Source organism: Copadichromis virginalis, linkage group LG12 (assembly GCF_057382275.1).
Source record: "Copadichromis virginalis isolate Kocher_CV1m ecotype Utaka linkage group LG12, C_Virginalis_male_GT1.1, whole genome shotgun sequence".
In the NCBI taxonomy this organism is placed as follows: Eukaryota; Metazoa; Chordata; class Actinopteri; order Cichliformes; family Cichlidae; genus Copadichromis; species Copadichromis virginalis.
In genome coordinates, this window is record NC_140629.1 from 28609570 (window position 1) to 28625126 (window position 15557).

Below are 15557 nucleotides of genomic sequence, written 5' to 3' on the forward strand. Positions count from 1 at the left end.
TTATTACCTGCTGGCGGCCTCCTGCCAACATCCAGCTTGATTAACTCCACCCCCTCTCTCGCGCGCACACACAAAGTGCTACTTTATCACTACAAGTCTGCAGGAGTTGTAAAGGAGCAGCAGCTAAGGTTCTCAAAATGTTATTAGCTATTAAAAGCCTGAGTAGGAGACAAAGGGATCCACTGTTCCACTTTATTTCTTACGACACTTTGTCAACGAGAGCTTTTACAAAAGAGGAAATCCACACGCTCCCACCTGTGCGATTCAGATGTTTGCTAGCTGGTAATTTATTACCAAAGCTTGAATTGCGGGATGTTCTCGGTTTGCGCGCGTCTTTACAGATGTCTACAGTACTTTATAAAGGTAACATTTTAAATAAGAGTCTAAGGCACACACGGTAACACTCTCACACAAGGAAGCAATTTGCTCTTCCATAGAACGAGTGTAATTTGGTAAAGACAGACTGTGTCCCGCTGCCTCCTGTTACTCATGTGTGGCAGCTGGTAATGAAAGGGCCACTGGAAGTCTTAGGGGTTTCACTTAAGCCATTTTGTGCTCAATTTATTTTGTGTATCAGAGTAGGCAGTGTGAGATGGTTTGTCTAACAGTTTTTTACAACCCACTGATATAGATGGACGATGCGCCTCTCCTTAGGCGTCCACTGATTAAAAGAAATGTCTACCATATGATTAATCTCTTGATGTTTTAAAAAAAATACAAGTACAGGATCTACGTGGAAGAAACAGGTATTTCCGACATAATTAGGTCCTATCTAAAAATACAATTATAGTTATTCCTCCTTACTGTACAGCGCTCACATCTTGATTTCATGGTCAGTGCAGCCTCCATCCATCATCCATTGAGTTAGGTCCCTATAGGGTAACCCCTCTGTCTTATGCCACTTTCTGCTCATCAATCAGTCAATTACTGGAGGAGTTCAGGGTCAAAACTCAGGCCACACATACATTTAAGCCCTCTAAAGTTGTTCATTGTACTGTGTAGAAAAAGCCCATTTTTATTTACAATTTGTATAAAGTCGCAGTGTGCAGTGCAAGCTCAGCTCAGTCAGCCTGTACTGTATGATGAAGGAAAGCTGCAGGAAAAATCAGTTTTTGTATTTTTTTCCCTTCATAAAATATAGTAGTACATAAAAAAACGAGTGTAAGGATAAGAGGACTAGACCAGGGAGTGAGAAAGGAGGGAGGGGAATGGAGCGGCTTGTGAGATCAAGGTCGTATCCAGGCTTTAGTATTGGTATTCTCCTCAGTGTTAAAATGATTCTACCAGTGAATAGTGTTTTCATTCCTCTCCTGAATGAGATTCACAGGAGCATGGAGAGAGAAAGGGGGAACAGGAGATGGAGAGAGAGCGAGAGAGAGAGACATGACAAAGAAAAGAGAAAGCTACCCCTCCCCTCTCCCTCTTTTTCTTTCCCCTTCCTCCCTACAGTTTGTGCTCCCCTTGGACATACAATAGCAAATGAAAATACAGCGTGGGATAAACAACTTTTATCAGACTGGAGCAAATGAAATCGACTATTTTATTCAATTCTTCATCCCTGAAGCATCCCTTACTCCATTTACCCAGCAACCTCACCCCTGCAGTTTCATCAGAGAAAAAAAAAAGAAGGTGCTTTATGCAAATCAAATGCTTTATTCTTGATTAGATTACAGACGCAATAATTGTCTTGGATGATTTATGGTTGTAATTGGTTGCCACAAACTGCTGCAACAAAAGCTCAGTTGCCATGGTTTGTGCTATGAAGACATTACATCAACAGATTTTAGGGTATCTCCTATAAAATCCACTTCTGCAGGCACATATAAGTTACATTAGAAAAATTAACTTGCTGAGCATGTGGAGTTTTCTAGGTTTTTTATTACTTAAGTTAAATGATGATGTCCACAGTTGCACTTTTCCCCCACCACAGACCATATAAAAGATGGACAAGGTTTAAAGGTCTGAAAATGAAAGTTTCTTAAATTTCCATGTGTTTAATGACCAGCAGGGGCCACTTCTCTGGTTGCAAAAAGACTTTTGGTTGTATAGACGTCTATGGGAAAAGGGCTACGGCTCCTGTGCTTTATGACCTCAGTAAATGCTTTATGGGCTAAATGACTAATTTCAGGTCATACTGAATAGAACATGAAGGCTTTTCTATAAATTATGGTAATTCTAAGAGTCAGGAAAGAGAATTATCCAGGATATGTTAATTAGCTACTGACTTGTGCTTGACAAGTTGTTAGCCTAGTCCCAGTCCCTTATCTGTCATAGCGCCAGAAATGATTGCTGCAAAAAAGGCCTCGCCTAACCAGTGGGTGATGTAACTATGGTTACGTTCACTTTTTGTATAGTGTCTTTGGTTTTTGCACATGAGGGATCTCCCTTCACCTCAGCTTTGGAAGATCAATGGCCAAGCTACGAGACCTGGAGTGGTTAATTAATTTTCCCAAGGGGCCACAAGAAAAACTGGGGTTATTGTGGAGGGCCTCAGCAAGAAGCTTATAAAGAGATAAAATTAATAATGAGCCGAACTGTGTTCCTTTTAGGGTTGTGGCCCTCCACAACAGTCCCAGTTTCTCATGTGGCCCCATGGTGAATTGAATTGCTCACTCCTGTATTAGACAGTGCCACAATAGATGATTAAAATTGACTCTCCCTCTCCTACAGCCTCCTACATCATGCAAACACTAAGCTGAACCTGATTGGTTGAAAGCCTCATGGTGGCTGTCTTCTCATGGATTATAAAATGTAACCAACATGGTGGATCTTTGACAAAATTTTGAGTCTGGCAAAATTGTTTTTGAAAACACTGGAAAGAAATGAGGAGAGTTGAGAATCAACTTTCATTTTACATCGACAATGGATGGATAAAAAGTTTGGGGGGAGTTTCCAGAGTCATACTATACATCCCTAACTTGCATAAAGGAGGAACAAATGACTCGACAGCCCATCGTTTGAAACCCAGCACAACCCTATCAGCATGCATTGCTCGGCTGGAATAGAAGAGATGAATGGTGAAGCATGGAAATGATGAATCCTGTGAACAGATACCACGTGTGGAGACCAAATGCAAAAATAAAAAAGATGAATAGGAAATAATGGAAACAGTTCTCCAACCAGAGCAGTGCTGAAAATGAAATATTTAATAGCCAGACTTGTAATTGAGTCCGTAGAAGTCAACCTGTAGGAGTTAGGACATGGGATTGCTACCTTTGTAAGAGACAAGTGGCAAATTAGGTGCCTGCCATTCCTTTCCATTATCAGGTGCTGCTGATACTTCTCAGCAGGCTAATCTCACCGAGAGCTCTTACACTTCACTAAGACCCTGTCACAGACAGAGTCAGTGAGAGAGAGAGAGAGGCACAGAGATCTTCTCTGCTTGACATCGATCTGTGACGCATATCACCACCCCTAATCCAATTAATTTTGTTTTGCTTCCATCGTGGCTTACTTGAGTCATCAAAATTGCATACACAAATACATCTCTGGCACACTGCATTGGGCCATACAAAATGCACAAACAGCTAAATCTGGTAGAGTGAAAATTCTTTGGGTAATTCCTTTCTGTTTCTGCCTGTGATCGAGTCTCCAGCCTTCCTCATTACTTTGTTTCATGCAGAACCCAAGAAGCCTGAATTTATGAAAGAGTTAATTGAAAACACTGTTTGACAAACTCCTTTTTTCCCTCCTTTCTTCCCCTTCTGTCATCCCTCTCCACCTCCTCCTTGTCCACCACTTCTGCCTCTCTTTGTACAGGCTGAGGCAAATCTCTAGTAGAGGACCAGCAGCAGCAGTGTTGGTGCGACCATGAGGTCAGAGGTCTTGTTACTCTACTTCACACTACTGCAAATAGCCGGGGCGGGCTTCCCCGAAGACAGTGAGCCTATTAGCATCTCACACGGCAACTGTAAGTATATCCTTTTTCTTGCTTCTCTTCACTTTCTTTATGTCTTTCTTTCGTTCTCTGCTTGAGCACCGTCCCTTCTCTCATTACAAGTCCTCCCTCGCTCTCTGCGTGCACTCTTTTCCCTTTCCTCTTTGTTTTGTACTTCGCAAATCCCCTTCTCGATATCTGTGTCACTTGTTCTATCCTTTTTCACTCGTCCACATCCCTCTCAACACTTCTTTCCTCAGCAACCCCCACCATCCCCTACACTCAACGCATTCTGAAGGCATGGAGTGTAATTTGGCGCCCAAGGATAGCCCCTCTACACACACAAAAACGAAAGACTTAAGGCAGAATTTGAAATGGAGCCCACCCTACATCAAAGGATAATCCGCTATTTTTCTGTTGGGCTCCTAATGCTGTGTGTGATAGTGTAAATGCTGTGGCAGGCTATAAAGATATGGTCATTGTTTCTGCTGATTCTCTATGTGTCTCTCCCTGTCCTGTCCTGCTGTGCTCACTTTGGGCTTAACGCTGTCCGAGGGAACTGAAACGCAGGCCAGAAAGCCTCACATAGACCTGCGCTCCTCTATCACAGTGTTTATTCAAACTAAGCGCTTTCATCCAAAGCCACTAACAATAGAACGATTGCATGGTACAGTGCAGCATATTTTTAGCCTACAATTTATGGTTACACGAGAGCCTCAGCTGACAATTGCGGTGGCGTTTTCTTATCCAGCAAAGACACATAGGTTGACATTTGACCCCAAACTCCTGGGACGTATGACAAAAGCTTTGAAAGCCAAATTACAAAATCCCTCACACGAGCTACAATAAGTGGGCACACACAGGGATTAATTTTTGTCCTCCTTCTTGCAGACACAAAGCAGTATCCAGCATTTGTAGGCCACAAACCTGGAAGGAACAACACGCAGCGGCACAAACTGGACATTCAGCTCATCATGATTATGAACAGGACATTATACATCGCTGCCAGGTGGGTGATTGTACCTCAATTTGTGCAGTTTTAGAGAGACAGGCATTAATTCTGCTTTCATTTATGGAATAATTACAAGGAATAAATTCAGGCCATTGTAAGTTAAGCATCTTCAGGATTATTTTATTCTTTATGACCTAATACTAATTACAGTTGCTTTGTGAACTCCTGTTTTAGCTCAATAAATGTAAAACCCTCACATTTTGAACCATCAAGCTGAACTTCGGGGGCCTGCTGCGCTGGTTTCTTTTAAAGTTTTGGTTAATCAGGAGGGAATAATTCAGAGCAAAATGCTGAGACCTGAAATCACTTAGCAGTCTGGACTTTTTCCCTTCATTACCTCTTTGTTGTTTTCTATTTTCAGCTCACCGTCTGCCAAATCCCTCTTTACCTTGTACGATGTCCCTATAGACTTGTGCCCTGCTTTTTAAAAAAAAACAAACATCCAAGCACACAAACACAGAGATAAACTGCAGATAAGTTAAAAACTAATGTCAAAGAAAACCATTTTTTTTCTGCTTTTTGTGTTGTCAATAAACAGCAATACAGGACATACAAAAGGTATTCCTTCATTTTATGGCGGCCTAGTTGCTCTCAAAAATCGATTTTTTTTTTTTAAACTCTTTGTCGCTTTGTCTGGCTGACCCCCACTCCCCAGTCTGTCACCTACCTTTATTGCTTTTTGTCCATCCATCAATGGGTTTTTCACCTGTGCATCTTTATTTGGGTGTGACTCATTTTTCCTGAGATAATATAACTCACTTACAGCATCTGGAGCCATGGAGAAAATCAATATTGATTTTTGTCTTTCCTCTTGTCATCAGTATTTTTTAAAAATGGCGATGTTGCTTCGCCTGATTGCAAAGTGAGTGGTTTGACAACCAGTCAGCTCCATTAACAGGCAGGTTTACCTTCAGCATATAACATTACAGTAGCATTAAAAAGGCCTTAATAAAACTGATCCTTATGTGCTTGTTCTCTGCCCTCCATAGCTAATTGAGTGGCAGGCTTGATTGGATCCTGTTGAAAGCCACAATAGGGGTCTTTCTTTGTTTCCCTCCGAAGCATGTCAAATTAAGTGGCTGAGGGAGGCTGCTGCTTTAAGAGAGCTGTTTTTTTTAACATATCTCTGGTCATTAAGAGGAGGTGTATGGAGAGCGAGAAAAACCAGACTAAAAAAAGAGAGAGACTGTGTGTGTGTGTGTGTGTGTGTGTGTGTGTGTGTGTGTGTGTGGTGGTTTTTCCAGAGACTTTGGTCTGCCTGTCGCCCACCTGCTCCACATGGGGTGGCAGGGCCTTAGGGATAAGGGAGGGAAATGAGACACATGGGGTTTATTGGAGGGGCTTGACTGTGTGTGTGTGTGTGTGTGTGTGTGTGTGTGTGTGTGTGTGTGTGTGTGTGTGTGTGTAAGAGAGTGAGTGAAAGAAGGGTGCGTATATGTGTCAAGTTTAGTATGCTGACCAGTTGTCTGATGGCCACACGTGTGTAAATAAATATATACATTCAAGGGTAGTGAACATGTGTGCTGGTGGGTGTGGAAGCTAGTCTGTGATCGTGTCTGCAGTGGCTTGCATGTGTGAGGTGAACCGGTGCAACAGTCCTACACTTGCTAAAAGCAGACACATGGCCGAGGTATGTGACCCCCGAATGACTGGAATGGCTGCCGCAGATTAGACTGAGTCGGATGACCGCCATTGATCCGGACACAGAGAAGAATGCTTGGAGTCGATAAAATGGACACACAAACGACGGCCCTTCCTCAAACATCCATCGGCTCTAACAGAATGTCGATAAAGACACGTGAAAGTTAAATGACAAACAGTTTAAGGCAAACAGCACAGACAATTACCACTTCAGAAATCAATGTGAAAGTGAGCCAGCAGTTCACCCAGCAAGACTCATGCCACGAAACAACGCACAATGGTGGAAACGAGCCCCCCCCACAAAAAAAACTAGGCAACATCAATAGTTGCTTTTATGACGGTTGTCCAGTCAAATGGCTTGTTTATTCTGGAGCCAGCGTCACACAGCTCTGCCATCATGCCTCTAGACCAGTGAGCCTCAGTTCTTGGTGTGCAGCAGCTTGCAGATGGCCACTGTGAATGCAGTCCAAAGCCCAACACTGTTTCAGGCTGTTTTTTGAATGACTGCTCAGTGTATTAAATCCCTTTGGCTCCTGTTTTGGTGCTGGCAAAAAAATCACAAGATTTTTAAGCTGTGAGATGCATACAAACATAGCAACTAATGAAATTGTAAATAGACAAAAGTGCCTTAATCCATAGAGAGAAAGAGTCAAGTCTTTGGCAATGTGTGAACTGAGCAACAGATGCAGCGATTGATAATTTATCCTTAGTTTTAAGTCTTGAATGAAGTGTATTGATATGGTGAAATCAGGCGATCGAGACCTGTTTTAGCCAGTGTGTCTGTACAAGTGTAAAGAAAATAGCCTCTGCTAATGAGGTCATATATCTCTTCTAATATTTGTAAAACACCATTAGCCTTATTAGACTCTTATATATTGGGTGTTAATTATGTATTCAGTTCATGACTGCTGTAGGTTTTTAATATTATGAATATGATTCCATGGCCAAGTTTCTATCAAGCGCATTATCCAGAGGGATCCTACAGCTTGATAACATATCTGACTGCAGTCTTTTCATATGCAGCCTTTTAAAAGCCCGCTTGTTTGTTAGGATTTAATAAGACTGGCACTGGATTGAGTATAGTATTGATTTCTTTCACTTTAACTTAAATATTTACTCTTATCAAAAGGGATGCATAGCAGATCTTCTGCTAATAAGATCTTAAATAGAAATAAAGTAGAATAGAAATACAACATGGAAGTTATGCCAAGAGGTGTTTGTAAAGTCATACTAATGACCATTAGATTCAGCCTTGCAGCAAACTAATTGCTTTGAAGCAATCAACAATACATTGTCCATGATAAACTGAGACATGGTGTATACTAAAGTGCAGGTAATGAACATGAAAACATCTTAATGTGCAAGCTTGGTGGTTTATGCGTGTCTGCTGTCATGTGTATTTAGATGTTTAGCAGCAGAGTCACGTTTGGTAAAAGCAATAATTTGTTCAGTGAGAGACGGACGCGGGAGGACTCGCATCCCAGAGGTCCATATTTCATGGTCAGGGTACACTGTGTACTCCATTCAGAGGGAATTCATCATGGTGCAGTGGGAGATTCATCATTGTGATCTTTGCACGTGTGTGTGTGTGTCAGAGTAATATGGTTTTGTGTGTGTCTTCAGCTGTAAACAAAATAGCTCGTCACAAACCTCCACTTTCATGAGAACTGCTTTTTAGTTTGGAAACTTTGCAAACTAAGTCTAACCTTAAAGAGACTCGGTTACTTAAACATTTATTTTATTGTTTTATTACTTTTTGTTTAGATCAAGTTCTTTTGGGATATATTTTTTGTAGTTTTCAGTGACATCTTGGCAAATTTTGTTAATCCTGTGCTCCCCAGTGAAATTGCTGGACTCTGGAGAATGTTTGATTAGGTGAAACAGATAGACCGGCTCTTCACATGCGAATATATGAAAGAAATGGGATCACCAAGACTTTCTGTTTGGATGCTTTAAAAAAAGCTGTTGTTCAAGGTAACCACTGTTTTTGCCAATTGCTCTCCACAGCTGTTTGCCTGCATGCAACCAAAGACTGCCCAAACCTGTTTGATCAACAGAACTCAGACTATAAGCAGTTTCCAGTACCAGACGTCTCATCGACTGCCTACAGATTCTCTATATTCATAAGGAGACAGTCTTATTAACACTCTGCTTTTATCCCCTCACAATGTCTAACCACCTTTATTTGGAGGTAAATAGAAAGGATAAGGGCAAAATAGTGGTCATAATCACCCACTGCTCAGCAAAACCGTGTGTGTGTGTGTGTGTGTTTGTGGACATCAAAGGCAGGTGCAATACTTCAACTTTGGATGAAGAAGTCAGTCTAGAAATTTCAGAATTGCTTACAGAAGATAGACGTATGGTTTATATATATATATTTTTTTTATTTGGCACATAAGTTAAACTGACATGGATATTTGTTTAAAGTCTGTACGATCATGTCACGGCCTGTTTCCAATATGTCGTTTGCCTAGTGTTGCCAAAGGACGTGATGGCTGAAACTATGAATAGGTGTCTCAAAGGTTCACGCCAGCTGGAGAAAAGACATGGAGAGAATGATAAAGACAGTCCATACATGCTTGTGCTTGTGGGTATGTGTGAACGCGTTGCTATATACCCTGCCTTGCGAGCATATCCTAGACCTCTCCACATGCAGGGCATAGTCGCCATTCCTAGGCCACAGTCGCCCTTCACCATGGTAACACCAACCACACTCTGTTTACACCCCTCTATGAGGCTGCGAAGCATGGGAATCAGAGAGACAGAATGTGTATGTGTGGGACGGACAGAGAGAGAGGGAAAGAGAGAGTGATCGCCGTGAGTGAAAGACCAAAACTTGTGATTACAGCGAGACACGCTCACAGACGCGCACTCAAAAATCCTGATTACCTTGTCTCCGTTGAATCCTCTAGAACAGCCATGCCTCTGTGGCTGCTGTTCTTCCCTGTTGGGTCTCTTTGGGTCTCGCAGTGGAGGCCACTAGAGTCTCTATTATTGTAGCTCCACCAAATCCTGTTAAAACCCACTAATGATGGGGATTACATGGTTGCCTCCTCTCCCTCTCCTCGCAGCACCGACGACATCCAGCTATGTCCACCCTCTGAACCAACTTTTGCAGCTTCGGTAATCATAATCACCTGAAATGAAAATTGGAACAAGTTTAATTTCATAAAATAACTCTGCAAGCATGTAGAAAGAAATGTCCTTTCACCCATTCTTTGGACATTTGCTGCTGATCATATGAGAAAAATATTTACACAGCCTGGCTGGAGTATACTCCTGCACTAGAATTAGTGCCACATTGTTCTCATAGCTTGTCTGGTTAGCTAGTGAGGAGTATCCTGGGTAATAGCAAAAGGCACTGAGATGCTACAAAAACTTTATGTGAGAGTATATGAAAATGCATGGTATCCTGATAAATGCACGTATAGAATATGAATTTAAATTAATGTAGTTTAAAAGTTAAAACTATCATGTTGAAATGTGTTAGACAACAGAACATCTTCAGCATTATTTTACTGTATGTTAACAATTTGCTTAATTGCATGTTCTTGGAATTGGGGTGCACAGGCAATTCACAATTTAATTACAAGGGAATAAAAAAAACAATTAATTAAAAATTAGGAATGACAAACAAAATATTTCCCATACTGATCTCCTTGGAAGTTAGATGTAAGATTACTGGGTAAGGTTCAGTAAAGAAATCACATCTTATACTGTGATTATGCATATCTGCTTAATTGTTCCAAGAGTGCACCGTCAACACATGCCCCTTACCATACTGAAGCAGCCACGCACAAAAAACACACATACATTCACATACAAATACACACAAAAGGAAAGGTGGAGGGAATGCTGAAAACCATAATGAGATATTCAACCTTCGAAAAGAACAACCTGCCTCAGCCTGGGGGTGAGTGAACCCTGGCTTGTTGGATTTCATGCCACCACATCACCGAGGGCCTCTCGATGCCCTCAACCCATTCAGAACTTCAACAGCTCCCTTCACAGCCTGAAGGTGCCTGCTGGCTTCCCCAGTTCCCTCCCGCCTACTTTGTGAAGAGGATTTGAACCAGTGAAAGCCAAAACAATGCAGAACGGGCCATCCTCCACCACCCATGATCCAGTTATGAAGAAAGGGGAATATAGGTGAAGAGGGTGACGAGAGAGAAAGTGTGGGAGGGTGGATTGCAGGAATTAGGTTTGCGGAAAGTGGAATGGTGGAATAAGGTGCGGGGCGCATGCTAATTGTGTTCCCCTATTTTCTGCCACTGGAGTGGGAGATAGTTTCACAAAGGCCCAGCAGATGGACCGCGCTGGCCTGTGGTTACCCCAGAAGAAATGCGCTGTTATGAAAACGACATTCCTCCACACAAAGAGCCTGTGTTCTCGTGGCCACGCATGGCTACATGTCCGACGCAGACCCTTTCTGTCATTCTGTTGCACTCAATCTCACACTCTTGCCCACGCTCAGTTAGTCTACTGTTCTGACTGGATCATTCAGCTCTTCCTCACTGTGTACCCATCTTTTTACAGTGTCTCCATCTTTGTCCCTAAGAGGATATTTGCATACCTTCCATCCTACTCACGCATTTTTTGTCCCAGGATTTCGGGAAATGAGAAGCCCACGCCAAGTGATTCACATTGATACCCAATGTGTCGCGTTCATCCACTGTCAAAGACGCCTGTTATTTCTCGTTCCTCACAATCTCACGGTGTTTCTAATTTCATCATCTGCACCACAGCGCTATAGAACCGCTTCCTTTGTGTTAAAGTACTGTGCCATCCTCAGGCTGTTTGATTTACAGCTGAAAGCGGGAAAATTATGGGAAAGTGAATGAGTTGCAGCAAAGCACCCTGTGGATTTTAGTTAAAAAGTTACTAAAGTCTTAACCAAGTAAAGACCGTGTCAAACGCATTCGCTTTAAAAAAATCTCACTGGACTGTAAATTTTAACATCAGAACAAGCAGAACTTGTAAAGAGCATGGCAAAGATTTCAAGATGTGACGAGTACCTCTTGAGGAGGTTATTGGGAGGAGGAGGAGAAAGAGTCGGCAGAGGGCACGAGACAAATATACTGCCTAAACTAAAAGATACAGGTGCATACAGGTCTTTTAAAAACAATGAGAGGTTTGCTCAGGGTTACCTCTCACAGTTACTGCAGCAGATTCTCCTTGTAAACACTTTTGAATTCGTAGCTGATTGTTGCAAGTTGTGTCAAAACTGTAACTTTAAACACACTCACACAAATAGAGCATCTTACAGGATCTGGAGATGTAATTATTTATCTCCCACATTCAGCATGAATAAACATCTATGAATCTCATGAGAAATAAGAGAAAAACAAAACTCCTGCCAACTCCACGACTTGCATGGGAATGATTAGGCTTTTCTCAGTTTCTTCACTACCAAAGTAATCCAGTGATAGTTTTGTATCTACAGTTACACTGCAGAGCCGCCAAGTGCAGATATTTCATTCTTTTAATGTTGCCAATTTGCCAAACAAATGTAGGCTAACACAACACGGCTCAAGTTGTAGTTGTAGTAATTTTTAAAGTATTGAGGTTCAGAAAAGCAATAAAGCGTAGACTATACCAATACCATGACTTTTTATATTCCTGAAGTTAGAGAAAGAAGGGTGAAGTGGTTTGGATGTACGGAGGAGGGATAGTGGATATAATGGGCAAAGGATGTGTAACAGGGAGCTGCCAGGCAGGAGGAAGAGAGGAGGAATACAGAGAAGGTTCATGGATGTAGTGAAAGACGAAGGCTGGTGTGACAGAAGAAGATGCTGGTAATAGGATGAGATGGAGGCAGATGATCCAGTGTGGTAACTCCTAAAGGGAGCAGAGCAAAGAAGAAATTCTGTGGATAAACTATGTGAGCTAAGAGTCATTATTACTAATGCCATGCTCTCTAATTCTTTACAAAACTTGATTCTAAGACACTTATCTGATCTAAAGCACCTGGATTAAGCTGCATACTGCATGCAAATTAAACAGAGTATCACATTTTTCATTCTCATAAATAATTTTACAAGTAAAATTTGTACATCAGTACGGCAAATGGATTCCAAGCTTGAAAACAATAGACAATGGGACACCTATTTTTGTATTCTCAGTGAACTGCTCAGCACATATGGAAATGGGCTGTTGCATAATAAAATTGGTCTTTGCCATACTTTTGCCCCAGCAGAACAAAAGCTTTTACTCACAACAGGTTGTTTAGTCTGTACTGTGCTCAGCAGGCAAGAGCGTCTCTGAAATCAGAATATGTTGCGGGGTTATTTTGGGGGGCTAAAATATTTGCAAACCATCAGATGAAATGCTGAAATATATTCAAAGTGACATCTACGATGAAGGCGTCCTATTTTGTAGTAACATAAAAATAGTAGTAAAACGTTTCCTGGTTATTTTCCTGAGTCTGAAAAAGAAAATCAATTTATGTGCCGTTCTCGAAGACTTTAGAGTGAAAAGTTTATATGAAGCCTTTATAATACAAGAATAAATTTTTTCAGCAATTATTTAAAAAAAAAGAAAAAAAAAAGAAAAAAAAAAGAAAAATCCATTATTCATTTCAGGTATGTTTTCAAGAAAATATGTCAAAAGATTCTCTGGCTGTGTGAAGTGTGTGCTGTTTTTCTCAGAACTTATCCTGTTAAGAAAATATGCATTGGATATTTTGTGGGTGAGTTTACATGACAAGAAAAATTTACATTTTAGGGGGTCCGTATTGGAAACAACCATTTTTTGTCATAACATAAGCTGAAGGTCAGATCATACGTCATGACAATAACTAATAACAAATTAGCAACAATGTGACTGTGATGGATCATGTGTTTTATGCAGGTTTCATCTCTGGAAGTTGACTTTCATATAATAAAAGATAAATATAACTTGGAATACTGAATGCCTGGAACGTAGATAATTGATTTTAAAACTTCAAATTAAAAAATATAGTACTGATGTTTACAACATCCAGTTTAATGTTGCACAGATACATGTTGTACTCTGCCTCTGCTTCTTTTCTTTCTTCTGAGTGTTTCATTGATGTGACTCAGAGACCACAAGGAAGTGACTGTGTTGTAATATGAGTTCAGGTGCAGGGCTGAATAGGGGAAAGGGTGCATGTGAAATTTTGTTGGGGTAAAGACTCGGGGGTGGGGGGGTTGTTCCGTGCACGTGTGTGTGTGTGTTTGGAAAGCTGGTGTTGACACAGACACAGCCGCTCCATTGTACTCCCCCATCTCCAGTCAGTATGTTTGAGGAACGCCTCATCGCTTGGCTCGCTCTAATCTCTGCTGGAACCAGAAACCTGCGGCGGGAAGGCCTCAGCCCAGAGGACTTTGTCAGCACCGGGATAAGAGAGGCACAAGTCAGGGAGAATCGCTGGGATGGTTACTACTGAAAATTATGGAGAAGTCAATTACAGATTGCTCGTGAGCTGCTTTAAATTTGCAGACAGTAAAATAACCCAGGGGGTTGCAATAAATCCGCTAAGTAATCCTTTAATTTAATAGCTTTATGAAGTTTGAATTTTAATATAAAGATAAAACAAGTTAACTTGCTGAACTTAAGGAGACAAATCAGAACATTTTAGTGATCATCGTCCACCGTTTTTATCACCTCGTGTGTTTCATCTCCATTTAAATGTGTCTCTGTTTTTCCACTATTTTAAATGTAGTGGTGCTGATTTTTATAAGCCAGCTTTTTAAATATTCACATTTACTCTAGAACATGTAATTCTGACTGCAGTGAAAGGGATACTGAAAAAGGCAAGACCGACTGACCCGGGAAAATCAGTCCAGAACAATTAGCACAGAGCAGTTCAATGGCAGTGGAACCAGTTAGGCCTAATGAAAAACATTTTGGAGGGGAGATTGTGGTTTTGGCCTGAGCCGCAACAACCTGTAACTTGTTGTTGCTCAGTTTTTAATCATGGCAGACTGCGCAGCGACAGTCAGCATCTGGCATTTGCTTGAGCAAAGGAACTTGGAAGGAAGGCCACGGGATGAATCTGAGTGACCTAAAGCTGACTTTGCTCTTGGCTTTTTTCATGAAAAGGGTTTTCTTTTTATTTCAGCTGAAAGCAATAATCACAAACATTTAGTTATAAGAGGTAATCCACAGGCCAACTTTGAAATTAGTCAGTATTGTCCATAAAAATGGACTTTTGAGTGCGCTGTTGTGGAAAATTAGTTTGAGAAGGGATGAAAAACGGGTGACATTTTTTGTTTTTAAATGGTAAATGGCAATTTGCTAAAGGAATTTTTGTGCTTTACATGACAGTGATGATATTGATTATGTATATTTTTTTTATACTGATAGGTCTGATCAGTGGACAGTTACTATAGAAACCATAAACAGCCTCAGTGTGGAGAAATGAAAAAAAGATTCATATGATGTATTTTACAGTTTCTTTGAGAAATTTCAGAAGTTAAACCGACAGAAAAAACAGGTATTTAGCCCCCGGCCTCTCTGGAAATGTGATGAAAGCTGAAATGTTTTCCTAATTTCAACCACTCTTAAAGATTAATTATTCAATTTAAGAATTGTGGCTGATAATGTACAGTAGACTGGGTTTTATCCTCAATGAGACTGAGGTGGCCCCCAGGAAAGCGATATAAGTGGATTCATTTCAAGATGCCTGTTCCTCCAAAGACTTTATTAGATTTAGTTAATGAGAGAGCAAGGCAGGCAGGCTGGCTAAGCGCAGGTTGGGGAGCTGGAATATAATTAAGCCGTGAGTCAGATGATGCCACTGTTACACACTTTGATTAAAAACACGTTCAACAGCTAATCTTCAACAAATTAAAGCGGTTACATCGTTTGGCACGGTCACCTTTGGTTCTCTCCTCAAAAGAAAGCTTTTCTTTCTGACTCTTCCGTTCATGCCACCTCTACACCTTCTACCTCCCACCTCTACACCATTGTATCCTCCCTCTCCATGTCCGCACCCCAATTCTCCACGGTAAGAAGGTGTAGCGGCATGGCTGGTCAACTAGCCTTGTCTGTCTGTCTGAGATG

At 41.2% G+C, this 15557-nt stretch overlaps 1 protein-coding gene across 2 annotated transcripts in view; it reads left to right on the forward strand.

Moving 5' to 3' along the window:
* sema6a (sema domain, transmembrane domain (TM), and cytoplasmic domain, (semaphorin) 6A) overlaps positions 1-15557 on the forward strand; it is a 103664-nt gene that overhangs the window by 41060 nt on the left and 47047 nt on the right. For both annotated transcript variants that reach the window (XM_085475827.1, XM_085475828.1), the window contains exons 2-3: positions 3760-3910; positions 4769-4886. In XM_085475827.1, coding sequence (XP_085331953.1) covers positions 3811-3910; positions 4769-4886 — 218 coding nt within the window. In that variant the 5' untranslated portion in view covers positions 3760-3810. The remainder of the gene's footprint in view (positions 1-3759; positions 3911-4768; positions 4887-15557) is intronic.